General features: G+C 43.4%; 1 protein-coding gene across 7 annotated transcripts in view; it reads left to right on the top strand.

The window, feature by feature from the left end:
* PACRG (parkin coregulated) overlaps nt 1-27522 on the top strand; it is a 978203-nt gene that overhangs the window by 593008 nt on the left and 357673 nt on the right. For all 7 annotated transcript variants that reach the window (XM_075596735.1, XM_075596739.1, XM_075596734.1 and 4 more), the window contains one exon: nt 27317-27488. In XM_075596735.1, the coding sequence (XP_075452850.1) occupies nt 27317-27488 (172 nt within the window). The remainder of the gene's footprint in view (nt 1-27316; nt 27489-27522) is intronic.

Genomic DNA, 27522 nt, shown 5'->3' with positions numbered 1-27522 from the left:
TAAAACATATATAGTAAGGCAAGTCAAATTAAGAAAAAAAAATATTATTAAATGTTACATACCAATAATCACAAAATAAATAAATGTAAAATAACTATGAAATAGATACATATATGTGTATATATATATATATATATATATATATATAATCCAAATCCTTATATTAATAAAATATATATTAATACTAAATATCAAAAAATAATAATAAAAAAAATAATAATAAAATAAAAATATTTTTTTATATAAATTATAATAAAAATTGTGAATCTGGAAAAATTGAAATATATATATATATGTATATAACAACATTAAGCATAGACATGTAAGGAAAACAGACTAAAAAATAGAGGAAGGTAAATAAAATAAAAATATGTGTACATTCATGTAAAAAGTGTATACACACATGTAGTGCATATATAATCATCACATGTGTGGACACAAGTATTCATATGTAAACAAAAATATATAAAAATGTGGACATACACATAAATAACTCAAAACTACATAAAAATGAGTCTGATGATCTAAACAATATGGAATGGGGAGGGAAAAAAATGGGGCGAGGGAAGGGGGAAGGAAAGAGTGGGCAGGCAGACTAGGAAGGAGAACTTGGACACTAGACAATGGTACTGGTGTACCAAATTCTCATTCAAACCTCCGGGTGTCAGGCTATTAAGCCTGAATATCCAGTAGTTTTCCCTAAGAGAGAGCAATTTGACCCTATCTCCTGCTAAAACAGATGAGGGAATATGTTCCAGACACATGACTCTCATACCATCAGTAGATTTATTGTGGCAAAGGAGACAATGTCTTGACAAACTATGGTTAGTCATACCGTTCAAGATATTTCTCCTATGCTCTAAAAATCTAGTGCAGACGGGACGTGTGGTGCGGCCTACATACTGTAGGCCGCAAGTACAATGAATAAGGTATATTACAAAAGTGGTTTGGCAATTAATAAAGCCTTTAACCACAAATGTCTGACCATTAGAAAAAGATGTAAATTTCTTTTGTGTTGTCAAAAAAGTACAAGTAAGACATCTCCCTCTATTGCATCTAAAGTTTCCGGATGGTTTTGTGAACCCAGTATTGGGTAAAGATCGTAATTTAGTAGGAGCCAAGATGGTTTTATGACATTCCACTCTTCTAAATATAATGGAAGGAGCCTCATCCAAATGTGTTCCCAAGATTGGATCTTTTCTCAAAATGTCCCAATGCCTATTCATGATCCAACAGACGGACTTATGTGACTGGCTGAATTTGGTGGAAAATGATAAACATTCCTTAAAGGAAGATTTTGACAGAGTTTTCTTAAGATATTTATCTTTCGTTGCTTGAAGCAGAGTTTTCCGGTCAAGATTTGCTGCTCGCACAAAAGATTCCTCTACAAGAGTAGTGTCATATCCTTTTTCAATAAATTTGGCCTTCATAATATTAGACTGAACAATGAAATCCAGATCCGTGGAGCAATTTCGTTTTAGTCTACCAAATTGACTAAAGGGTATATTCCCTAGCCAGAAGTGGCATCTACTGCTGCGGCAGAGTTTATTCGAGCATTTGCCCGTTCTCTGCCGCAGCAGTAGCCTGGCGCGCGCCCGAGAGTGACGGGCGCGCGCCGAAGCAGCGGAAGAGCGCCCTCCGATCGGGGCGCTCTCCCTACCGCTGCCGGGTCCGCCGGGTCCCCCGGAACCCCCTGCCGCCGTCCCGCGATCGCGGGACACCAGGGCTCCCTCGGGGAGCCCTGGACGCGCGTGCGGGGGGCGCAGGCTCCCGAAGACGCGTGACCGCGCGTCTATGACGCGCGGCACGCCGAGGGGCGGCCACTAGCAAGCCGGGAGATTTCCCGGCTTGCGGTACCGACCACACTCGAATAAAGTGTGTCGGTACTGTAACAGTTATCTTCATGCCAAGAGCAGTCACCATCAAGGCTGGCTAGGGAATATACCCTTTAGTCAATTTGGTAGACTAAAACGAAATTGCTCCACGGATCTGGATTCATCAATCAATCGCATGTGAGGAGTGAGAGCAACTATTTGTTATATTGGCGGAACAAAGTGGAAGGCTGTATTTGTCTGTCTGTCTGGCTGAGTCTGAGTCTGACATCAAGCAGAGACACGATTGAATATTCAATTTGAACGAATACAGCTGTCTTGTGTGAGGGGGTAATCCAGGAAGTGGAAGTGGAACAGCGTCTCCAGTGTTACCCGGATCAGCATCACATGTTCATCTCCAGCGTGATTTCGTTGGTGTGCTGACGGAGGGATGCGGAGACCCCTGTGGTCATCACGGTTACATCCCTTGTGAGACCATTCCTTAATCCCTTGCCTATGCTATTTGCTTACCCCCCATCTCCATCTATAGAGGTCAATATCAGCCTGATTTTTCCACGTTTGCATCCGCAATCTATCATCTGACGGGTCAAATACCTCTCCCCATTTGTTGCTCCAGTCATTTGCTACCTATCGAGTGACAATACCTCCCACATCTCACTGCCTCCTACATTTGCGTTATTGGACATTTTTTGGTCACATTTCCCTTGTTTTTTATTTTCAAGAGTACTCTTGTTTTTTATTGTCATATATTGTATTTATTGTGTCTATTGGCATCATTGTGTTTGTTTTAATCTGTTCAGTCACCTAGCCTTCCTTGCTTAATTAATAAATGTTCCTGTTTTTTATTGCTATACAGGATTGCGCCTTTTTGCTTTCTTCCATATATATATATATATATATATATATATATATATATATATATATATATATATATATATATATATATATATATATATATATATATAAACTGTTTACTATATGGGCAGAACAATAACATCATCATATCACATCAATAACAGCAATACAGCCGTGTCACCCCTTAACTTGTCACCCCTTAACCTGGCCTCACTGGACCCCAACCCCATCACTATACCCAAGTGTCCCAATAGTCCAGCAACCCACCCACTAGGCGTGATCAGCGCCTGTAAGGAAACCGGTATGTGGGTTTCAGTTGGTGCACTTGTAGAAATACCTGCCCGCGGCTCCTGCACCTAGGTACAGCAAACAACAAGAAAGGACCCGTCTGCGTCCAGTGCTGAATCCACAGCAAAGGCTTCCTCTTCCAATTCAGATAATCTCACCCACACAGATAGTTTCTATCTTGAGTGATGGAGGTCTGATCCCAGACACACTTCTCACACTGCTCCCTCCTTGTCAGTGCACGCAGCACTGCAGCTGTCTCCCTGACTAAGCTAACTGCTAAAAGGGCAAAGTCCGTACCTTAGGGCCTTCCCTACAGCAGCTACATATCTTCTGGTGAGTTGGGCCAGGCTGGGGCCTAGGGGGTAACCTGGCCTTGTGTGTAGGAGCACTTGCTCCCTACACACACACACTACCTCCCCCTCCCTTATCCCAGCTCCAACTAACTCATGTCCTTCACTGTCTGCTTCCTGACTCAGCACACAACAATGTATCCAAATGCAGCATGAGAATCTGTAAGCCTTAGTGGCTGTCTGGCTGCATGTGATCTGGGTGAAAGGGCAGTCCCCAGACGCTGCTGGGAGTTGTAGTCCATAAGGACCTCTTTATCATTGGGGCCGCGTGCGCAATGTGTAATGGCCACCGCTACTCTCCACTGAGCCTGCGCAACTATGTAATGGCCGCCGCATCGCCCTAACTGCGCATGCGCGACTTCTAGGGGTCCCTGCACTACGGAGCACCATCTGCGACCTGCCTCCCTCTCTGTAATCGCCGCCCCATCGTGTCTGCACATGCGCAACCCTCCGCGCATGCTCGGACACAACCAAGATGGCGGCGCTCTGCCTCCGTCGCCCCCGGGAGCCCCCGGCGATGCACTCGCCCCTAAACTGCCTGACATACCGTGGGTGTCCCCGCTACTCTGCGCAGGTGAGGGGGACCAGGGGAGACCCTGCTACAGATATATATACACATACAAGGGTTTCTATGTAGCAATATAAACACTGGGATCCTGTCTTCTCCCTGGCTGAGACCAGAATGAGCCTCTGTGTGTTGTCAGAAGCCTGACTATATACTGTAGCTCCTGAGATTGGCTTCAGGTGCTAGCCCTCTGTCTTAATTAGCTGCCTGTCTTTTGAGCAAGGAAGTTTCCAACAGTCCCTTTGTTTGTACTGCTGGTTTGCAAGTGATGTGTTTGTAAACCCCATCACAAAGGGTCATTAGCATCTTATTTGCATATGCCTAACATCTGTAGAAATGTATCAATGCGCTATTTCAGTGGTTAACTCTAGGTTATCAAAATGTTATTCTCTTTAGTGCATAGGTGTTAATGGATCAACTTAATGATAATTTTTGTTACTGTTACGTTTAATAGGCTAACAGAGCTTCATCCATCTGGCCAATGTTTCTAGTTTTTGCATCAATTACTAATAAATGTGAGTGTATTTTATTAGCAGAGAGGACAACAAGGTCCATATTTAGTAAGCAGTTTTCTTCCACATGATACCTTCTAGTTCTGCAAGACACCTTCCAGCCAATTCAAGTAAATTGAAAAAACAATATACTGTAGTACTATAAAGGTACAATTTCTCCTAAGACTAAAGTAAACCATTAGTATGGACATGGTTACATTTGGAAGTTTGATACTTTAATCAAAATTAAAGTTCTATGATTGTTTTTAAGTAGTTACTAAAATTAAAAAATGTGGGTAACTGGTGCATCAGAATATATGAGTCCCAATACTGAATAAAAATTATTCCGTTGGGAACACTCCAATATGATGGTGAGCAATAATAACATACCCTAATAGGGCAAGCGACTAGTACTTAGTGCTAGTCAGCACAATGAACAGTACAGAAATTGTCCCAACCATAATAACATAATTATAGTATGTAAGAGAAAACTCACTTTTGGTTCCAATTCCGTTAGAGGAGCAGTCCCATAAGGTATCCTGAGCAGCGTGCAATCCACCAAGCAGGACAAGTAGAAAATGGGTGAACAAAGGCAGTGCACTGCCTACAAATGGTGGAGGAGGCTATTGGTAGCAAAAAAATCATTTTATTAAATGAAGGGATCAACCATCACCCCTGGATCACCCAGAAAACGCTCACCTACGTGTTTCGGGCCGTGCGCCCTTTATCGATAAAGGGCGCACGGTCCGAAACGCGTATGTGAGCGTTTTCTGGGTGATCCAGGGGTGATGTTTGATCCCTTCATTTAATAAAAGGATTTTTTTGCTACCAATAGCCTCCTCCAGTTACTAAAATTAGTCTGGAGAAATGATAAAATGAAAGCTTGATTGTTGAACATTTTGTGTTATTTTGCTGTGTATTAACCATAATCAGGGCTTTCTATCAGGAGTGTGAAAACTTTGGAGATAATATAGAACCCCAAAAACAACAAGAGACTGGTATAATTTAAATTGATAGGGTTTAATGCTCACACCAAGGTACTGTAGCTCTGTTTCCCCCCTTCTCTGGGAGACTCTACAGTCTACGCTATTTGTGTGGTGCACTACCTGTATGGAGCAGGAGATCTTGAGCTGTCTGCGATGTTATTGAGACCAGGACAGGCTTTTGGGTTCAATTATTGTAGTTCTTCTTGCTTCTCAGCACCTCCAGCTGTAGTGGGCTCCAGGGTGCTCCGGATATCAGCCCCCACCATGGCATCCTTCTCCCCCCTTTCCAATGACTGATACTCAACAGGGGGATATAGTAGAACCGGGATCCTTTATTAGCAGCATATTAGAAAACCACTGCAACTCTCCTTACAGTGCTGTATATGCATTGAAGTCCCAGACTTCTAGAGGGTGCCTACCCCGATAATAGGGGCAATGAGTCTTGATATTCCCAGGCCTGTGCCTGGGGTGGGCCAGCTCATCCTCGCAATGGGAGAGACTGACAGCCCATGCTCTCTCCTTTCTCTCCAGAGCAAGACTGAACTAAATTTGGGATACTACCCTGATTAGGGTTCAGAGGGGGCGGGCACATGGTCCTGACCTATACTGATAGGCTTACACAGACCATGAGTCACCACCTCACCTCTGTCCATCACAGACGAGCCTGCAGGGGGGACAAATCCCCACTGATTAACCTGGTAATGCTCTGAACTTATTAGGAATTTACATAGCAGGGGAAAAGACAGGTAGAATAGACTTACCATGTTACAGTAGTAACACAAAAGACAAAACAAAAAGGTGTATATAAACTCAGCACAGCTACATGCAAAAGCAATGGTAGCCAGGGAAAGATAAAAGTGCATGGGACAAGAAGTATAAAGGTAATGCAAGGCAAAACAAAGGAGTATCTGCAAAGTCTGCAGAGCTATATGCAAATACAATTGATAGCCAGGGAAAGACAAAAGAGCAGGGGACACGAAGTGTATAAGGGGAAACACAAGGTAAAACAGAAAGGTACCTGAAAAGTCTAGATGCAAGTATTGGTAGCCAGGGAAATAAAAGAGAGCAGGGGGCAAGATAATTGACAGACTGCTGCTCTGGAATAAAAGAGTTGATAAGCAACAACTAGCAGGCTGGGCAGTGTCGTCTTAACGCATGGGCACGCTGGGCAGTTGCCCGGGGGCCCCACGAGCATAGGTGCCCCATGCTAATCTATGCACATACCAGAATTTAACACTAATTTTTCGATCACCAGACTCAACATTCAAATCTCCCGCTAACTCGGTAGAAGGAGAAAAATTATGACTTGTAGCGGAGAGTTGGCAGGGCCCAGTGCACTGCTTTGCCCGGGGGCCTATAATGCTGTTAAGACAGCCCTGAGGCTGGGTGGGGTTTATATACTCTAAACCAGGGGTGTGCAAACTGGGAGATTTTTTTCAGGAGGGGTGTAGCGGTTACAGATGCCCCGCGCTCTTCCCCAAAGCATTTAAATTAAATGCCGGGGAGTGCGTGAGGCCTCTGTAACTGTCTTAACTTTGCTTCAGGCAACACGTCGCCATGGCAACGCAGCGTCAAATGACGCTGCGGAGTCACGTGACGTCATATGACCCCACTGCGTCATTTGATGCCGGTTCATAGGTGAGGGGGGCGAGCACTGTGGCTGAGCATGCAGGGGGGCGCAGCGCAGAAAGTTTGCACACCACCCATGCTCTAAACTAAGATGGCCACTGGCCTCATGGGATATACTAGTTCTTACCAGCCCTGGGCCAGAACTCAACTCCTTTGTGCGCCCATACAGGTCTTCAGGGAGTATTGCAAGAGGGAATCTTGACACTCCCTTTCTACAAATGCACTACCTTTCTTCTGATTGGTTTATTAGATCCGGACATTTCAGGTAAAGGGAGAAGAAACATTTTAATGCCATGTGTAGACATTGTAAAAAAAAAACTGTATTTCTAATTAAATAAATATTTTTGGGGCTATGTATCAATATAACCTGACTGAAGTGTTATAAAGAGCGTCATTTTTATCTGTTTGTCCCATATTCGACAGCGTACGATTTGAGGAGTGGGAATAGGAGTTAGGGAGGTGTCACATGACACACAATTGTTTTTTTTTTAAGTTTTATTGTGTTTTCAAACAATTCTAAATACATACAGTTATTAAATGAGGGAACCGTGGAACCCAAACTGATTTTAAATTTATACATCAGATTTTAATATAAAAAAAGAGAAGAGGATAGAGGAAGAGAAAATAAAATGGAGTGGGGGGAGGGGTAAGGGTAGGAGGGTGAGAGCGGGGGGCTGGGTACCAACCATCTTGTCCTTTTTGGCTTGGCTCCCTGGGTAGCGAGTCTCTGTGTCTCTCTCATTTCTGCTGTTTACCTCCTTTCCAGGTCCAACCCTAGGTCTCGAGTTACTCAAACTCCTACGTAAATGATCTATATTGTCTTACATCAGGCTACTAGCCAAGGGTCCCATATTTTGTGGAATTTTTCAGTGGAGCCTCTCCATCAACATCACTTCGTTAATGCTATTTGTTACCAGTGCCCTGGATGGAGGCAATGGTTTTTTCCAAGTGCCTGCTATCATGCATCTGGCAGCTGTCAGAATATATGATATCAGACACTTAATAGGGTGGCTTATTTCCTCTACTCGTTTGGCTAGCAGGTATACCAGGGGGCACAGGGGTATTTCTAAGCCTGTGGTCTCTTTTATAAACTTCTGGATCATCTTCCAGTATTTTTGTATTGCCGGGCAGAACCACCATATGTGGGCGATGTCACCTACCTGGCCACATGCCCTCCAACATTAGTTAGAGGATTCTGGATAAATCTGTTTTAGCCTCTTTGGTGTGAGATACCATTGGTATATTATTTTATATACTGTCGCGGCCGAGTTTATTCTAACATTTACCCGGTCTCGGCCGCGACAGATACCGGGCGCGCGCCGCATTCTCCCGCACCCGCGCCGGAGCCTCGGAGGATCGGTCCTCCGATCGGGGCTTCCTCCTCCCCTCTCCGGGTCCGCCGGGTCCCCGGAGCCCCCCACCGCCATCCCCTACATTAGGAGCAACCCAGGGCTCCCTCGGGGAGCCCTGGGCACGCACGCCTTGCGCGCACGCTCCCGATGAAGCGTGACCGCGCATCGATGACACGCGGCACGCTGAGGGAAAACAATGAAGAAACCGGAACTCCACGCGGCTTGCGGCTCGAGCCGAGTTCAAATAAAGTGCGCCGCCTCTGTATGTTTTCTTTTGTGGCCGTACAGATGGAGGTTTTGGCCACCTTATCCCAGATATCTTTCCAGTCTTCCCTGTCGATTTCCAGCCCCAGGTCTCTGGTCCATTTGGTCACATAACTATGGTCTGTAGTGGACCCCGCCGATTCTAGCCCTGCGTAAATCATTGTTATTAGTCCTTTTTGGTATTTTTCCCTTTTGTATAAGTGCTCGAAGTTGGTCAGCTCTGGGAATTTTGAGTTCCTAGAGATGAACAAGATAAATGCCTAATTTGTAGGAATTAGAATAGAGGTAGGTCTGGGGCTTATATTTGGTTCTAAGCTCTTGGAGATTTAGAGGTTTCCCCTTGTGAAGTAAGTCTCATATCCTGTTAATGTTTTTATTCTTAAACTGGTTGAAATGGCTTGAGCTCATCCCTGGTGGGAAGTTTGGGTTATCAAAGAGGGGGGTGATCTGGGAGGTGTTTGACGTGAGTTTAAATTTTGTTTTTGTTTTAGCCCAGATCTTCATTGTGAATTTTACAGGTTCTAGTTCTGGCTTTTTATGTACCTGGTCTTTTTTCCCTGTTGTCCAGAGCGATATTGGTAACGGGCAGTCCTCTGAGTAGCTTGATTCGATCACTACCCAGCAGAACTGGGCTGGGTCAGTGTTCCAGATGACTATTTGGCACAGTTGTGCTGCATGGAAGTATCGAGGTATATCCGGGACCCCCATGCCCCTTGATCTGGAGGCCATCAGCACAGACCTAGCCACCCTTGGTCTTTTCCCAGGCCAGATGAATTTAAAGATTTGGTTCTGTAGGGCTCTTAGTTCCCCTTTTGGTACATGAATTGGAAGGGTCTGGAAGTAATACAGCTGTCTGGGGAGTATATTCATTTTTACGGAGGTTATCCTACCTATCCATAACTAATGCTTGCTCGACTTCCGTAGGTCCTTTTTAATGTTGTCAAATAATGTGGGGTTTTGATAGAGCGATTTGTAGTTTCTAGAGATGTTGACCCCTAGATATTTAATATGGGTTGATCGCCTTTAAACTTGATTTTTTTTGTAGGAGGCCTAAGGTTAGGATAACATCATCTGCGAACAGTGATATCTTGTAATTCTTGTTGCCTATGTTTATTCCTTGAATATCTGGATGTGTTCTGATTTTTGAGGCCAGAGGCTCAATTTATAGTGCAAAGAGGAGGGGAGATAGGGGGCAGCCCTGCCTTGTGCCATTCTTAAGATTTATTGTCTCTAATATATTACTTGGTAATTTAACTAGGGCTCTAGGGGAGTGATAGAGGGTTCTGACCCCTTCTAGAAATGGTCCCGAGAAACCAAAGGACTGCATGGTCTTGTCCAGGAATGTCAACTTTATTCTGTCGAAAGCCTTCTCTGCGTCGAGGCCTGGTAGGATTGTCTTTGTTTTAGTGGAGTGGACATGCTCTATGATATTGACTATTTTTCTTGTATTGTCCGAAGCCTGTCGGCCTGAGACAAAGCCCACCTGATCTATTTATAAGCCTTGGTAATATTGGGTTTAACCTATTGTATAGGATCTTGCTGTATACAGTATTTTAATGTCTGAGTTTAATAGTGATATAGGACAGTAACTGCTGCATTGGCGGGGGTCTCGGCCTAGTTTATGAATGATTGCTATATTAGCTGTAGCCATGTTCTCTGGGATCAGTTTGCCTCCTAGAAATGAGTTATACATCACAAGTAGGTAAGGGGTGATGTGCGGGAGAATTTTTTTGTAATATATGTTTGAAAGGCCGCCCGGTCCTGGTGATTTGCCTGATTTTAGGTCCTTTATCACTTTTATTCATTCTAGTTGAGTTATTTTGTTGTTTAGGTTAGTTCTTTCTATTTTGGTTTTCTGTGGGAGATTACAGAGTCTAGGTATTTTGATATGGTTTCAGAGTTTGATAGGTGGGGGAGCCCTTCTGACCGATTTTAGGTCATATGGGTCAGCGTAGAACCTAATGAACTTGCAGGAAATTTCTTGTTCGTCATATGTGGTTGACCTGTTTTTACATTTGATAGCGGGGATTTGTGTTTTGGTTTTTATGCCTCTGAGCTTGTTGGCCAGGATCCTGTCTGCTTTATTCCCTTTATCGTAATATAGTTGGTTGGACCATTTTAGTGCTTTCTCTACTTCCTCTAGTTCAGGGGTGGGGAACCTTTTTTCTGCCAAGGGCCATTTGGATATTTATAACATCGTTCGCGGGCCATACAGACACAGACAGGCAGGTACACAGCAGGCATGTAGGCACACAGAACCCCGCCCCGCTACCTCTGGTAGTTGCTGCTGCTGCTGGGGGGATCGTGTAGGGCGGATGGTGGGGTAAGTGCGGGGGGAACTGCTGGAGAAGCATGGGGGAAGTGTAGGGACTGCTGCGGGGGGAGTGCGGGGGAAGTACGGTGGCTGCTGGGGGATTGCTGGGGCTAGTACGGTGGCTTCTGGGGATCGTGTAGGGCTGCCGGCGCCTCACACCACCTCCTCCCTCCTCCCGATCGGGCGCGCGGTGGCCATTTTTTTTAAAATTAGCGTGACCTCGGTTATAGCAGTTGCCTTAGCAGGGCCAGACCAAATGATTTCGAGGGCCTTATACGGCCCTCGGGCCTGACATTCCCCAGTCTAGTTGTATCTTTTTTAGCTCCAGTCTGGCTGCCATTAGAGATTTTTATACCGTCATAGGGCCTCATGCAGTAAGCAGCGATAAGCCACTTATCGCCAGCTTCTCGCCAAAGAAAGCTTACGCGCGGCGATAAGCCACTTTTCCGCACTGATCGACAGTTTTCAAATACGCTCAATTCTATAAGCCCCGACCAGCTTATCGCGGCTGATCGCCACTTTAGAATTGCGATTTATTCTCCAAATCGTCCCGCCACAAAAAGTTGGCAAAGGGTGGGGAGAAGCTGCGGATAAGTGGCGAGATGGCACTTAGAAAATAAAATGCACGTTTCCTGCATCAGATTGATGCCGGGGGTCTCCGGAGCTGATACCCATTAATATCAGCATTGGAGACCCCCGGCATGAATCCGATGCATGAAAAAGACATTTACAGCCCACTTCATTACCTTAGCGACTAACCGCTAAGGCAATGAAGGGGTTAAGCACCCATGCCAGGCATATTGTGGGTAGCGGGGTGGGTGAAGGTGGTATTTGGCCCTTTGTGGGTGTTTAGGCCTTGTAGGGGGGTAGCGGGTGGACTTAACCCCTTCATTACCTTAACGGTTAATACACCCACCCGCTATGCAACCGGTAGGCCTAAACACCCATCCTTGGGGCTAATACCCCCTTCACCCACCCCGCTACCTACAATACAAAACAAATGTACACACACAACAACCCCACTACCCACATCCCAGGCCCCCAATTAACCATTACAATATCTAATAAACACCAATGCACAACCCACCCAGTGCCCCCACATATTGTAAAACCAGTATTTATTTTTTTACACACACAATTAATACCACAGGAAATGTATGTTTATATGTACATTATATACAATACTGAAACAACTGTCATAAGAGAGAAGTGGTGTTGTATTATATGTGTGTTTTCCCTTTACTGAAAATCTCATATATGATGCCTAGTACAACTTCACCTTCTAAACTGTCATCCATTAAAGACTGTATTAGTCACTTTATATAGGACCCTTTCAATTAAGAAATGGATAATTTGGCAATGTTTCAGTGCCTCATTTCCAGTTTTCCAATTTCTGTAATATGTATTCCTTTAAAGGGACCTTTCAAGGTTATGCAAGCAGCTCTTTTTAATTAACTACTTTAATGCTGGAGGGAGAGATGAAGGGAGGGTGCATAATCATTATTGGAGGGCAATGCATTTCTGGACCTTCAATAAGGATTACATTTATCCCATGTTTTTTTAATAGGTTTACAACTTTCTTCTCCATGTAATTTTACATTTGCATTCCTTTTTACTGTTTAGAAAGTTCTTATGCATGGCAGAACATATTTCCCTTCAAACACTGTATGTTTGTTTATATAGCAATATTAAACAAGCTAATAAACACCATCTCAATGATACTAAACCCTTCTAGTCTACTATTATTTATCCTTTTATTCCTTCATCCATTGGTGTCTATAAAATTACACTAACATGAGAACTATTCTAATGTGAAGGAAAACACATATAATGCAATGTGCTGTAAAATACAATAGTATTGAGCATAAATCTTTCAGTTGGTATATTTGACAACTCTTAGCCACTTTACAATACATTTCAAGAAGGGTCCTTGAAAAATAAAACCCAAGGTGTTCTTCCCAGTGGATGGCTTTCACCATCCATCCCAGCTTAAAGAAATATTGCTTTGTTCGAACATTCTGTTCCTCCCTGTCCTTTTTCTCTGGCTTTCATGCTATCAATGTCCTCTGTTTAAAACAAGTAAATACATTCAGCTTAGCTTTAATTCACTCACTTATTATAAACAACAACATTTTCTTTCAAAGATGCGTCCTATTAATCACTTCTTATATCCATACTTACAGTTGTGTGAAAAGAAAGTACACCCTTATTGAATTCTATGGTTTTACATATCAGGACATAATAACAATCATCTGTTCCTTAGCAGGTCTTAAAATTAGGTAAATACAACCTCAGATGAACAACAACACATGACATATTACACCGTGTCATGATTTATTTAACAAAAATAAAGCCAAAATGGAGAAGCCATGTGTGAAAAACTAAGTATACCTTATGATTCAATAGCTTGTTGAACCACTTTTAGCAGCAATAACTTGAAGTAATCGTTTTCTATATGACTTTATCAGTCTCTCACATCGTTGTGGAGGAATTTTGGCCCACTCTTCTTTACAACGTTGCTTCAGTTCATTGAGGTATGTGGGCATTTGTTTATGCACTGCTCTCTTAAGGTCTAGCCACAGCATTTCAATCAGGTTGAGGTCTGGACTTTGACTGGGCCATTGCATCACCTTGATTCTTTTCTTTTTCAGCCATTCTGTTGTTGATTTGCTGGTGCGCTTGGGATCATTGTCCTGTTGCATGACCCAATTTCGGCCAAGCTTTAGCTGTCAGACAGATGGCCTCACATTTGACTCTAGAATACTTTGGTATACAGAGGAGTTCATGGTCGACTCAATGACTGCGAGCTTCCCAGGTCATGTGGCTGCAAAACAAGCCCAAATCATCACCCCTCCACCCCCTGTGCTTGACAGTTGGTATGAGGTGTTTGTGCTGATATGCTGTGTTTGGTTTTTGCCAAACGTGGCGCTGTGCATTATGGCCAAACATCTCCACGTTGGTCTCGTCTGTCCAAAGGACATTGTTCCAGAAATCTAGTGGTTTGTTCAGATGCAACTTTGCAAACCTAAGCCGTGCTGCCATGTTCTTTTTAGAGAGAAGAGGCTTTCTCCTGGCAACCCTTCAAAACAGACTATACTTGTTCAGTCTTTTTCTAATTGTACTGTCATGAACTTTAACATGTAACATGCTAACTGAGGCCTGTACAGTCTGAGATGTAACTCTTGGGTTTTTTGCAATTTCTCTGAGCATTGCACGGTCTTACCTTGGGGTGAATTTGCTGGGACGTCCACTCCTGGGAAGATTGGCAACTGTCTTGAATGTTTTCCACTTTTGAATAATCTTTCTCACTGTAAAATGATGGACTTTAAATTGTTTGGAAATGGGCTTACAACGCTTCCCAGATTGATGGGCAGCAACACTTGCTTCTCTAAGATCATTGCTGATGTCTTTCCTCCTTGGCATTGTGTTAACACACACCTGAATACTCCAGACCAGCAAACTGCTAACATTTCGGCTTTTATAGAGGTGGTCACACTTACTGATGATCAATTAATCAAGGGCATTTGATTAGCAGCACCTGTCTGATACTTAGCATCTTAATTCCTATGGAAGCAGTAAGGGTGTTCTTAGTTTTTTACACATAGCTTCTCTATTTTGGCTTTATTTTGGTTAAATAAATCATGACACGGTGTAATATGTAATGTGTTGTTGTTCATCTGAGGTTTTATTTACCTAATTTTTAGACCTGCTAAGGAACAGATGATTGTTATTATGTCCTGATATGTAAAACCATGGAATTCAAAGAGGGTGTACTTTCTTTTTCACATGACTGTATATAAACTTAATTGTACTTTTTAAGTAGCTATTGGCTATTGCCTCAAAAGATTTTACTCAACATCCAATTGTAGACTGTTACCTATCTCGTTTTATGGCTGAAGGTTATTAAACACTCTAGTGAAAACAGAAACGTTTAGTGCGGTGTTGCAGTTTATTTTTCGCTAGCACTCCAGTTTCATTCAGTATCTATATCTATAAGACTGAAATAATGTTTGTGTGTGTATTTCTTCCCCCTGTGTGATTGGCCCTGTGTTCCCCCTGTGTCATTGGCCACGGATGCACCCCCCGCCCCCCTCATCCCACCCCTCACATTGCACCTCTTGCCCTCACTTGGATTTGGAACCTCACTTAGCAGGAACATTCACACCACTAACACCCGCCGCTCCTCAGCGCCGGCCTCACCTCTCCCCCACCACAAACCCCCCTCTCTCCGGTCACACCACTACCACCTGCCACTCCTCGGTGCTGGCCTCACCTCTCCCCCACCACCAACCCCCCTCCGGTCACACCACTACCACCTGCCGCTCCTCGGTGCCAGCCTCACCTCTCCCCCACCACCACCCCCCCTCCCCCCGGTCACACCACTCTGTGTCCCTGTCTCCCGCTGAGTCCCCCTGCCCCTGGGTATCACCTCCACCTGCCCCCCCTGGGTAGCACACCCCCCATGCCCCCCGGGTGTCACCCCCCCCCCCACTGCCCCCTGTGTTGGTCCACCCCAGACCCTGCCCCCCACCCCTTTCCCCGGTGCCCCCCACCCCTTTCCCCGGTGCCCCCCTGTCACATGCGCGTTGCACGTGTGCTCCGTTGTCCAGCGGCCTGGCGGTGCGCGCACGCTGCGGCTCCAGCCTGCGGCTGCTCCCGTTCATCGGGCACTTCAGCCTCCTCCCGACGCCGGCTCGCGCCCGCTCCGGGTTGCCGTGTGCTCGGCGGCCTGCGCTGCATGCTCCGCCCCCACACCCGGGTCCGACCGGTCAGAGCGCCCGGACAGGAGAGAGGCGCCTTCTGGACCGGTGGGAGCTCGGAGACTGGACGGAGGTGGCTGGTGTCCGCTGGTGGGGGAAGGGGTGGGTCCTCACTGCAGTTGTTGTTGGTGCCCGAGGATATTTGTGTGTGTGTGTGTGTGTGAGTATGTTTGTATGTGTGTGTGTGTGTGTGTGTTTGTGTGTGTGTGTGTGTGTGTGTGTGTGTGTGTGTGTGTGTGTGTGTGTGTGTGTGTGTGTGTGTGTGTGTGTGTGTGTGTGTGTGTGTGTGTGTGTGTGTGTGTGTGTGTGTGTGACACTGTGTGTGTGTGTGTGTGTGTGTGTGTGTGTGTGTGTGTGTGTGTGTGTGTGTTGGTGTGTGACACTGTGTGTGTGTGTGACACTGTGTGTGGGACACTGTGTGTGTGTGTGGTGTGTATGTGTGTGACACTGTGTGTGTGTATGTGTGTGTATGTGTGTGTGTGTGTGTGTATGTGTCTGACACTGTGTGTGTGTGTCTCACTGGGTTTCTGTGTGTGGCACTGTGTGTGTCTCACGGTGTGTGTGGCACTGTGTGCTGCGCGGGGGTGGGAGGACCGGAGCAGCACTGGGGGGGGGGCAGACCTGCTCAGAGGGGGGGAAGGATGACAGCTGCGCATGGGTGGGGGAAGGCGGAGGGAGACGAGGGGAACGGGGGGAGGGGGGGAAACAGGGGGGGGGGTGGCGAGAGGAAGGAGCGGGAGGTTTTGGTCCCGGGCAGCGCCGGGTCTCTCAGCTAGTAGGATATAAATGTTCAAGGTTTATTTCGATGCTGAGTGGAAACATCCTTTTATAATTAAGAATCCATAGAGAGAAGAGTTGATGCTGATTTGCGGTAAGGAAATGAAGGCTCTCTAACAACAAATGTTGGCAATCAATGGTAAACAGTGTCAGAACAGTAGTAAAACATACATACACATTTGGGATTTTCTACTCAAATACAATGTAGAAATTGGTTGATGATTCCATTATGCAGTTGTTCCAGCACAAGCAAAAATGTGCACTACACTTTAATATGTAAATCTAACTCCTAAAATGTCCCTTCTTCCAAGCAAAGTCCAAATATAAAAATGTGAAATGTTTTGTTCTGACATCTTAAAATGTTCATATTTTCGGACAGGTAGATTGCAGTATTTTACATAGTAATTTAAAGGTGCATTTCCATTTAACTCCAACGGGTACTAATGGCTTTGATATATTTAGGGGATTAAATCATAGTGAATTATTAGATGGTAAGCACTTTGAAATAGTTTTTCAATATTAACTCCAATGGCAAGCTAGAATTCAATCGGTGTTTTACTTTCTGTAACATCTCCATTTTATGATGTGATATTACTGGGTGTTAACTGTTATCGCATCTGCAAATGATTTTAACAAATACAGTTGAGTTAAGTACATAGAGAGCAGGAGTCAGGTCAGATAGCAAGGTGGTATATCTCACTCTGATCACCTATATACCTAGTCAACAAGTAAACTAAAGGGAATGATTTAGTGTAACTGGTTGAATGATACAATAAGTTATTATTTATAAACATGTTATAGTAGTTGCCACTTTAATACCTTTAACATGTTCAGTTGTGGTAACATTATAGCAACCAAGGAGTTCAGTGTAAAAATACCTATTTTTCTATGTCTCTTGTGAGATCACCTGGGTTAAGCTGGTCTTGGCAGTAATGGGCCAATAAAACAATATGTTTATAATAGCAGTGACTGGTGACCCAATATGATATTGTATCTTCAAAAGTCATTGTATACATTCCTGAGACCCCCCTGACTGGCAGAAGAGGTGACAGAAAGGGCACTTTCCATTTCCTTACAGATTTAAAAGAAATGTAATGTAATTAAAATCTAATGCAGTTCACAAGTATAAAAAAAATATAGACTTGGGGCGGGAAAAATGATGCATGTGAAACAATACCAAATATGATAGGGTGCCTGTGGTCAGATATTTTGTTCCTTCCCTCAAGACTAAAAGTTGAGTACGAATGCAACAATGAGGGTAGCATTATACAAGGGGTTACAGGGAGAGAGTTATAGGTTATTTTATGCTCTCAGACTCATTTGAGTTTAAAAATAATTCCCTCTCCCAGACTTACTGTAGTGCCGACGATTATTCTAAAACAAACCTGGGGCAATCTCCAAAAAGACCCAGGTACATGCTGGGTACATGCTGGGTATATGCTGGGTGCATGCTGCAACATTTCACACATTTCTGCAGACAGACTAATGGCCCATCGGATTAACAGCGGGGGTCCCTGGCAGTCCCATTCAAACTGAATGGGACTGCCAGGATCCCCTGCTGTGTTAATCCGATGGGCCATTAGCCTCTGCAGAAATGTCACTGAAATGTACCCAGCATGTACACAGCATGTACCTGGCTAGTTTAAGGCAAGTTTTAGAATACTCATTGGCTCATCTGTATATGTCACAAAAGATTGATGAGTGGGAGATAAGACACAGCCACAAAAGGTTGGTTTGTCCTCATAACAGGGGCAAAGTTTGGAGCATAAAAACCATGCATTTGGGTATCAAAACTAGAATTCAACATAGAAGAGTGTTATACCGATAACACGTGAAATCTCATATCTTCAACTCCAAGACCTCTTTGTAGGGAACTGATATTGTTAGTTGCTAACATATAGGTTATCTTTTTTATACCGTGTTATCTTATTAAACTGTCTGAATTAATACATGGTACTGCACCGACACACTTTATTCGAGCAAATACCCGGTATGTACCTGGCAGATACCTGGAATGCGCCACTCCTCACCTCTGACAAGCCCCGTTGCATTTGCCTTCCCAGCCTGGGTTCATGCCTGGCTGATGGGCGGCTGATCTGTTAAATGATAATGATTAGGATTTAATAGGCTGCAATGCTTCGCGTGTCTACCAGATGGCATAAATTCATGAATTGTAATGCAGTATATATATATATACTGTGCATTATTGCAGCCAGCGGGAATAAAATGCTTCAATCCCTGCTTGGAAAATACCTCAATGCACTCGGGCAGAAAACAGTCACAAACCTCAATACACCCGGGTATACCCGAATTCGTGGGACTAGCCAAGCTCGAATAAAGTGTGTCGCCAGTGTATGTCTTTGTAACATTCCTTTTCTGTAAACAAGCACTGTACCACTTTTTGTATATTACTGTTGCGGCCCCTTTTATTCTCCTACATCCCCGAATTTTTTCGGGGATGTTTTCCGTATGTCACGCACTTTGCCGCGTTCAGCCACATTCATGGCTAGACAGCGCTAATAGTGCTAAACAATGAAACCGCCCGTGGCGCCTAAAACGGCCGGAACATGCCGCAGCTGCCTGCGGTTTTAAAAATCGCGTTGAAACGGCCGCACAAGGCTGAAGGCGGCCGCCACTGTACATCTAAAATGTAATAAATATTGTCTGTGTGCTCTATTTGAATCTTGTACCTTTTTGAAGAGATTGCTACATTGTTTTTTTTGTTAATTACATCTTTTTTTTACAGTGAGCCAGGAACTATTGAGGGTAAATCCTTAAATTATTCTTGGTGGTGGAAGCGAAATTGAGACGTAGTGTAATGGGTTTTGGGGAAATATTGCAAATGTTTAAGTGCCCTGCGGGGAGTTAAGTGAGTCAGCTAGATAGCTGGATGTTTTAACCCCTTTCACATACACAAGTCACCTGTACTTTACACTGGTGTAGAGAGTTAAGACAGGCAGTGTAAAAGGTCCAAGAGAGCATGGGAAATAAGAAAGTTGAGCATACTGGAGAACCTGAGACATTCTAGCAGTTTAGTGGCAAAAGACAGGAGGTTAGTAGTAAGGTGGTAAATAAGTACGGTGTGTAGAGTGTTTTTGAGAATAGGTATGACCACCACATGTTTAAAGGTTAAGGGGAAAGTGCCAGAGGAGGAATTTAAGATATGGGTGAGAGTGGACACTAAGACAGGAGTAAGAGTTTTGATAAGGTATGAGGGGATGGGATTGAGAAGGCATGTGGTAGAGGCAGAAGAAAAAAAGAGAGAAAAGTAGTTGGCAAAGTCTTTATGGGAAGTGAAGGAAGGATGAGAAGTGGGAGGAGAAAGTTGGAGTAGGGAGTCAAATGCAGAGAAAATAGTGAGGAAAGTAGTTGTTGGTTGGTTTCTTCATAGGCGTTTAGAGGTGAGAGTGCAAGTACGAATGAATGGTGTTTGTGCCTGAGCTGAAAAGGGGCATAAAGATAAAGACAGGATGAGAGGATGGAGTTGTAATAGTTGGCAAGAATGTCAGGTTCAGAGGAAGTAGAGAGAGGAGAGGTTAGGTTAGCGTTAGGAGAGGAGAGGTTAGCGTTCATGGTAGATGCCAGAGCAGAGAGCCCAATGGAGCGAAGATCTTGAGAGTAGTAAGTAGAACAGGTCAGAGGGGGTTAAGGGGAATGAGTGGTTGTGAATGATAAGAGGTGATGGTCAGAGAGCGTAAGGGGGGAGATAGAGAAATCAGAAAGACAACAGATTTTAGTAAAGACCAGGTCTAAATAGTGACCATCCTTGTGGGTGCTGGAATTGGTGCAGGAGGTTAAAGAGAGAAGGTGAGATGCCCAGGAGACTGAGGGATCATTAGTATGACAGTTGAGGTCCCCCAGTTAAATCATAGGGAGACTCAGAGAAGGGAAAAAAGGAAAGCCAGGATTAAGTCAGAAAAAAAGGTGGAGGTAGAGGATATTGAAGTAAGCGGTCTGTAGATGACTGCCATGTACAGAGAGCGAGTAAAATGCTGGACAGTGTGAACCTCAAAGGAAGAGAAAGAAACAGATGGATGCATAGGGCAGAACTGATATTGGCAGCAGTAAGAGAGCAAGAGATCTACACTCCACCACGGCCATTGGTGTGTGGAGTGTGAGAGAAAGGGACCACCGTAGGAGACAATAAACGTCACAGAAGTCATGTTGTGAGAGCCAGGTTTCTGTTAGAGCAAAGAGATGAAGAGAGTTAGAGTAGAAGAGGTTATGTACAACCAGGGCCTTCTTGGTCAGGGCACAGGAGAAGGAAAAAGAGAAGAGAGAAGGAAGGGAGACGATGAATATATATTGAGTTAGATGGGATAACACCCTTAGCAGGGAGGAATGCAGGGTCAGGGAGGCTTGGGCGAGAGCAGGAGAGAGAGAGAGAGAGAGAGAGAGAGAGAGAGAGAGAGAGAGAGAGAGAGAGAGAGAGAGAGAGAGAGAGAGAGAGAGAGAGAGAGAGAGAGAGAGAGAGAGAGAGAGAGAGAGAGAGAGATTGATTTGTGGGGCTGTTTTTTATTGGGGTGGAAGAAATAGCTAGGATAGAGGTATGTAAATAGTTTAGCAGGGTCTGGGCACAGGCAAAGGGGGAGGGAAGGAGAGATGAAAAATGTGAATAGACAGAGGATAGTGGGGAAGGTAGAGAGAATTAACAGTTTACTATGTAAGTCGTCTAAGGTTATTGAGTTCTGATGAAGGTGGAAAGTGTATGATAAAACACTGGAATGTTGATGTTTTTCAATAAATGTTGTATTTTATTTCAAGATTGATGAACCACAGTATTTAGCTGTTTTTCACAGATGGTGAAATCTACATTTCTCTATGCTTTACGTACCTACATATTGCATTATATATTGCATTATATATATGCACTGTATTGCATTATATATATATATATATATATATATATATATTTTTATATATATATATATATATATATATATGATCCCCATTTGAGGTCTGATTTACCGGGTAAGGTGCCAATGGTATTTCGGAAAGCACGTAATATAAAAAATGTATTGGCACCTAGTAGGGTTACGAGTGATACGGCATCTACTGTTAAGACATCTGGAATTCATGGGCATCTAGTGGTGTCCAATCAGTTTGTGTCATTCACAAAGGGGAGCATACATAGGGTTCAGGGAACCATCAATTGCCTTAATATGTATGTTATATACTTACTATACTGCAGTTGCGGCCAACAATATGTTGGTCGCACTACGAGGCCACTTTGTGCAAGGTTTCTTGAGCACCGTAGAAATATCATTAATGGTCTGACTAGTCATAATATATATAGGCATTTTGAATTGGTGCATAAAAAAGATCCTGCCACACTCAAAATTCAGGGTTTAGAGTACATATCACCACATACATTGGGGGGGTGACCGATTTAAAACACTCTGTAAATGTGAGACTTATTGGATTTACCAGCTGGCCACTATAGCACCTGGTGGGTTCATTGAGTCTATCGACGTTAGTACTATCGTCTAGACGTTTTCATTCTCTCCCTGTATATTGAGTTACTCCTTGTCCTGTGGCCTGTCAGGCTCTGTTCCTCTGCTCTCTCTTTCATTCTCCACCCCTGGTGTGGAGGTCGGGTGGTATACGGGTCTTTGTGGTAACTGTAACATCTTTGCCAACCTGTGTGCCACCCATGTCCAAATGAATTCATAATCTTTATTCACTCTTGTGACCATCTATGAGTGTACATGTAGATCAATAATGTATATATCTATATTGTATATTTATGTTGTATATGTGTCCCTTCTTTTTTCTTTTGCAGGAAAGAGTGGATTAATACTATATATATAAATGTATATATGTACTAAGCTAGATATTATTTTCTTGATATGAGCATGTACCAGGATTGATTTTGTTATCTATCATCAGTATTGTTAGCATTGTCTTTGTAGCTTTTCTTATTTTTTTATCTTATTTTTATTTTTTATATATCTATCTGATATATAATATTAGTCCCTAGAATGTGTTATTAATATGTGCTTTAGGAATTTGTTTTTGCATTTCGACATTGTCTGTTTTGTTGAATTGATTTATTAATTTAATTATTGTCTATGTATGTTTAATTATTTAATTATATTTAATTATTTCTAATTTTAAATAGTTTAAGTGGTCTATTTCCCTTCTTATTTTGTCTTATGGCTCAATATTGAATATATTAACATTGACTGATTGAATGGGAGGGTCTAGAACAGGTATCCTAGCAACCCGTGTGCTATTTAAAGCTCCATACAGCTAGTTAGTGTTATCCTTTGAAAAAGTCACTCCACGTGACGAAACGCGTCAGGACGTTTGCAGCGTCATTGCGTCATCACTGGGGGACAATGAATTGTGGCCGGATCGCGTCTCCAATGCTGCAGGAGGCTATCAGCATTGCATACTCAATTGAGCTTGCTGTGTATGCTGGGACTTTCAAGCCAAGCACCCAGGTCTTCCCTGAACTGTGTGAGAACATTTGAGGACCCTGATTTTCGCTGCCGGCGGCTTACCAACCCGATGAGGCGGTTACTATATGTGTTCACAACTGTCTATATATATGCTTTCCTTGTGAGTGAGCCTGTTTCCTCGAAACCCTTTATCCTTTGTCAATAAATGTCATAGATTTTATGCTATGGGCCGTGCACTTTCTGTTCTTTTTGTTGTGTATATATATATATATATATATATATATATATATATATATATATATACCGGTATATATGCGCTGGTGAGATGAGCGCTATCAGCTGAGATGTCCACGCAGATGCATATGCTGCCACTATTTCCCCAATTATAGTTGATCACTGTTTGGGCATACTCCCTTCATCTGAGACGTCCTCATGGAGTAATACACACGTTTTCAGTGTTTTCTCTTGCCAGATATGGCACATGTCTACAATATTGATATTGATATTAAGTTTTTTGACACCCAATAGTAAATTTTAGTGCAGCATTAATTCACCACACACACACACACACACACACACACACACACACACACACACACACACACACACACACACACACACACACACACACACACACACACACACACACACACACACTTGTGTTAGCAACTGAAAATGATTGACTGGTAAAAAGTATACATATATACTGTAGTATATAGGAGACAGGTCATATGGTCATTAAAAATAATAATATTTTACCCAGTCCCAGATACCAAACCCAAATAGAATTAGTCTGGGCTGGAGTTGATTGACTGGTCTTAGCCAAGTTACATGGTGGGTGGCTTGTCTCAGCCTAATTACACTTTAAATGGAATTAACATTTAATCTATATCTATAAAAATGAAAACATTGTTTGTTTGCTGAAAACGTTGTATGTTTGCTGTGCTTATGGGCAATCTGATTGGTCCGTTGGTCTGTCACTCACCGTCAGGCTAATCTGATTGGTCCGTAGCCCGGTCCTGCCCCCGCACGCCTCTCATTGGCCTGCGTGGTTCGCTGACCTAACAAACCCAACTGCCACACTCAGAACAATCACTGCCTCACCGCCTGCTCTCACCTCCCCTGTGGACTAGACACCACCTCAGGTACCGTGCTCTGCCACGTGCCCCCCCCCCCACAACACCCCCCCCACACTAAACCCCCCAACTCTGACCCTTCACCAACACCGCCCGGTGCAGTCACCCGCCTGCTCACCATACACTGTCCGGTCACACACCCCCCCTCACTCACACCCTCCGCTGCTGACACCCACTGGGGACAGAGGGAGGGAACCGATTGCCTGGAACGGGGGGGGGGACTCACCCCCCCCCCCACCTCACCACCCCCACCCCCCACCCAAGATTCACACACCCCCACCCAAGATTCACAACCACCCACCCAAGATTCACCCCCCCACCCAAGATTCACCCCCCCACCCAAGATTCACTCCCATTCAAGATTCACCCCCCCACACACCCACCCAAGATTCACCCCGACCCACCCAAGATACACCACCCAAGGTTCACAGGCCCCCACCCACCCAAGATTCACCCCACCTACCCACCCAAGATTCACCCCTCAAAAGATTCACCCCCCAAAAAGATTCACCCCCCAAATATTCACCCCTCCCCAAGATTCACCCCCCCCCCAAGATTCCCCCCCCCAAGATTCACCCCCCCCCACCCACCCAAGATTCACCCCCCCCACCCAAGATTCACCCCCGCACCCACCCACCCAAGATTCACCCCAACCCAAGATTCAACCAACCACAAAGATTCACCCCCCCCCCCCCCACAAAACAATTATTAGGGATTCACATCCCGGACAATGCCGGGTCTCTCAGCTAGTAATACATATATATATAGATAACTTAATTAATAATTATATTTCTTCATGTATCTCTCTTCCTCCCTGCCTCTCTGCAGCATATCACTGTCACTTGTCACGTGTCACTGTCTCTGGAAGCCTCTGTTTCCCTCTATGCCGTCCCATTAAATGTACACACTCATCTTTCCCTCCCCCAATCACCTGTTCTATCCAAAGTTCTCCATTCAGTGAATTTGTTTCCTCCCTTCTTTTCCCCTCCCACTGCCGGCACCAAATGATGGCAGGGGAAGGGAGTAACAGCTTTATAGTAGGTAGGGTGAAATCCCGCGAGATCTAAGCCTGGAAACCAGGAACCTCCCATTGACGTCACTGAAATGACGTTCAGAACATGTGATCCTTGAGAAGCGATCACATGATCAGGAAATGCTAGAGGGGACTTGGTCCACCTTCTGGGACTGAATGGGTTAAATAGGTGATTTTATGCCAGGGGTAGTGCACCTTTAGCAAATGAAGCCATTCTACTGTAGTTACAACTTTGTCTGTATTTGCATTATGTAGGCTTCCACTAGAGCACTATAAGGTAATGTTTAATCAACCGGCCTTGAAATGTATCACAATCCCATAAATTGATTTCAGATATTTTTGTAGCAGAATGTTGCACAAAACAGCTGTTTTCCGATGACAAAAGAAGTTCTGCAGCCTTTATTGTAAACTATTAACATATGGCTAATTAAAACAACCATCATTCATTAGTCCTGTTTATGAAGTCCTGAAAATTGTCTGCCAATGGCAAAAAAAAGAATGCATCTTAAGAAACTGTTGAAAGGCTATGTTAGAAACAGAAAGGCTTAAAATGATTGATTAAACCAAGAGTGTATAAAGAAAACATGGAAATGTTACCATACATTCCATATTTTTCTCTTTTATATTGCAGCCAAAAAAACCCATTAAGAAACATAGTGTAATTGGTTTCCTTCGAAATTATTCAGTACTCCTTAAAGTAACTATTTTACATATTTGTATTGTGAGATGATTTTTGGCATTTCTCTTGGAACACTTAATTCAAGTGTAGCAGTTGCCTAAGTTTGTCAGTTAAACTAATGATGGCATCATAATTACTTTGTTAACAACATTTTGGGGACTGACAGTCTTATCACCATATCACATTAGATAAAAATTGTAAAACCTCACCAAAGCTTTTACTTAGTATTATTATTGTTTATTTGTAAAGCGCCAACATATTCCGCAGAGTGATTCAAAAGGGGTATGGAGATTTGATCATTACATACAAATAAGGATAAACATGCACAAACAGATACATAAGGAAATGAGGGCCCTGCTCTCAAGAGCTTACTATCTAGATACCATTGAAATACAAGAAATACAGAAATGTTTAAAAATTTAAATACTTTTTTTTTTATAGCAGGTATCAATTCCTATCAATTTATTTAACTTCTTACACATGCCACTATACTTAGTTCACTTTCGCACTAGGAAGAGCCCCCTTGAAACAAAAATATGTCTTATTGCGACAATTAAAGCTACGCTTATAGTGCCAGCAATGGTCAGGCGACGGTCGCTAGAAAATAAAATAGAGATGACTTCCAGCGATTGCAACCAATCTGTCGCTCCGTCACGTTGCGCTTACTATAAGCGCACACGACTGTTTCAATGCATTTGTTTTGCTGCGACGTCGCTGTAGCCGTCGCCGGCACTATAATCGCAGCCTAACTTTCATTGTTAAAATATACCCATTGCAGGTTTTACTATTTTGGGTGCACGTGATGGCTGATTAATGATTGTAAATATTGGCACAAGAAGAAAAGAAAGGCCCGTTTGACACAATATTATGTTAACATGGCACAATACATGAGCATACTGGACAATTATCTCTATTATTGTGAGAGACTCTCTCATTATTAGCTGCAAAATGTATATTGCTTTCCTAAAAAAAATCCCTCAGCGAAAGGAAGTCAAGGACAATGTAACATGCCTCATTTCCCTGCCAATTTTCCCTCCAATTTTTTTTTTAACAGTTATCAGTATGAGCAGGAAAAAGACAGTTTGCAGAATAGCAAAGCAAGTTACAGATGTAACCAGAATTGCTGCCCCGTGCGAGATTACAGCCGCGTGGACACTGTTGTCTGCGACTCGGCATAATTCTTTGTGCAGTTATTTATGTAGCAAAAATATACAAAGGGCATGGTAAACATAAAACAAATAAAAACGTTCAATGTGCTAAGAATGGAGTAAAAAAAAAAAAAATGAAAATAACCTGCAGGTTTTCTTGTACTTCTGCTTTTAAACTCACTAGAAAATTAATTCAGATTGACTGCCGGGATGATAACAATAACATCCCACTGCAGTTAAACCCCTGAGGCAAACTAAAACTCCTAGCTAGTCAATTAATTTAATTTTGAATATCAATTTCCCACATTGTTTCTTTAATGCTTTATATTTACAGTGATACTGCTGTAAAGTACGACTTTAGACCTAGCGTCTCTTTCATTAAACCGTTGTTTTCTGCAGTGCTGCTGTTGAATGTTAATTACATCGTCTTTTATTTCTCTGCTTTGTTTTCAGGTAGAGATTGAGAAATTGGATTACCATCACTATCTGCCTCTGTTCTTTGACGGTCTTTGCGAGATGACACATCCTTATGAGTTTTTTGCACGTCAAGGAGTTCATGACATGCTGGAGCATGGAGGACCAAAGATTCTTCCTGTCATTCCTCAGCTCATTATACCCATAAAAAGTAAGTACGTGGGTGAAAAAAAAAGCAGGATATT

This window comes from Ascaphus truei, chromosome 4, assembly GCF_040206685.1.
Source record: "Ascaphus truei isolate aAscTru1 chromosome 4, aAscTru1.hap1, whole genome shotgun sequence".
Taxonomy (NCBI): Eukaryota; Metazoa; Chordata; class Amphibia; order Anura; family Ascaphidae; genus Ascaphus; species Ascaphus truei.
Note: the sequence above shows the minus strand (reverse complement) of the source record. Positions and strands in the feature narration are given on the sequence as shown.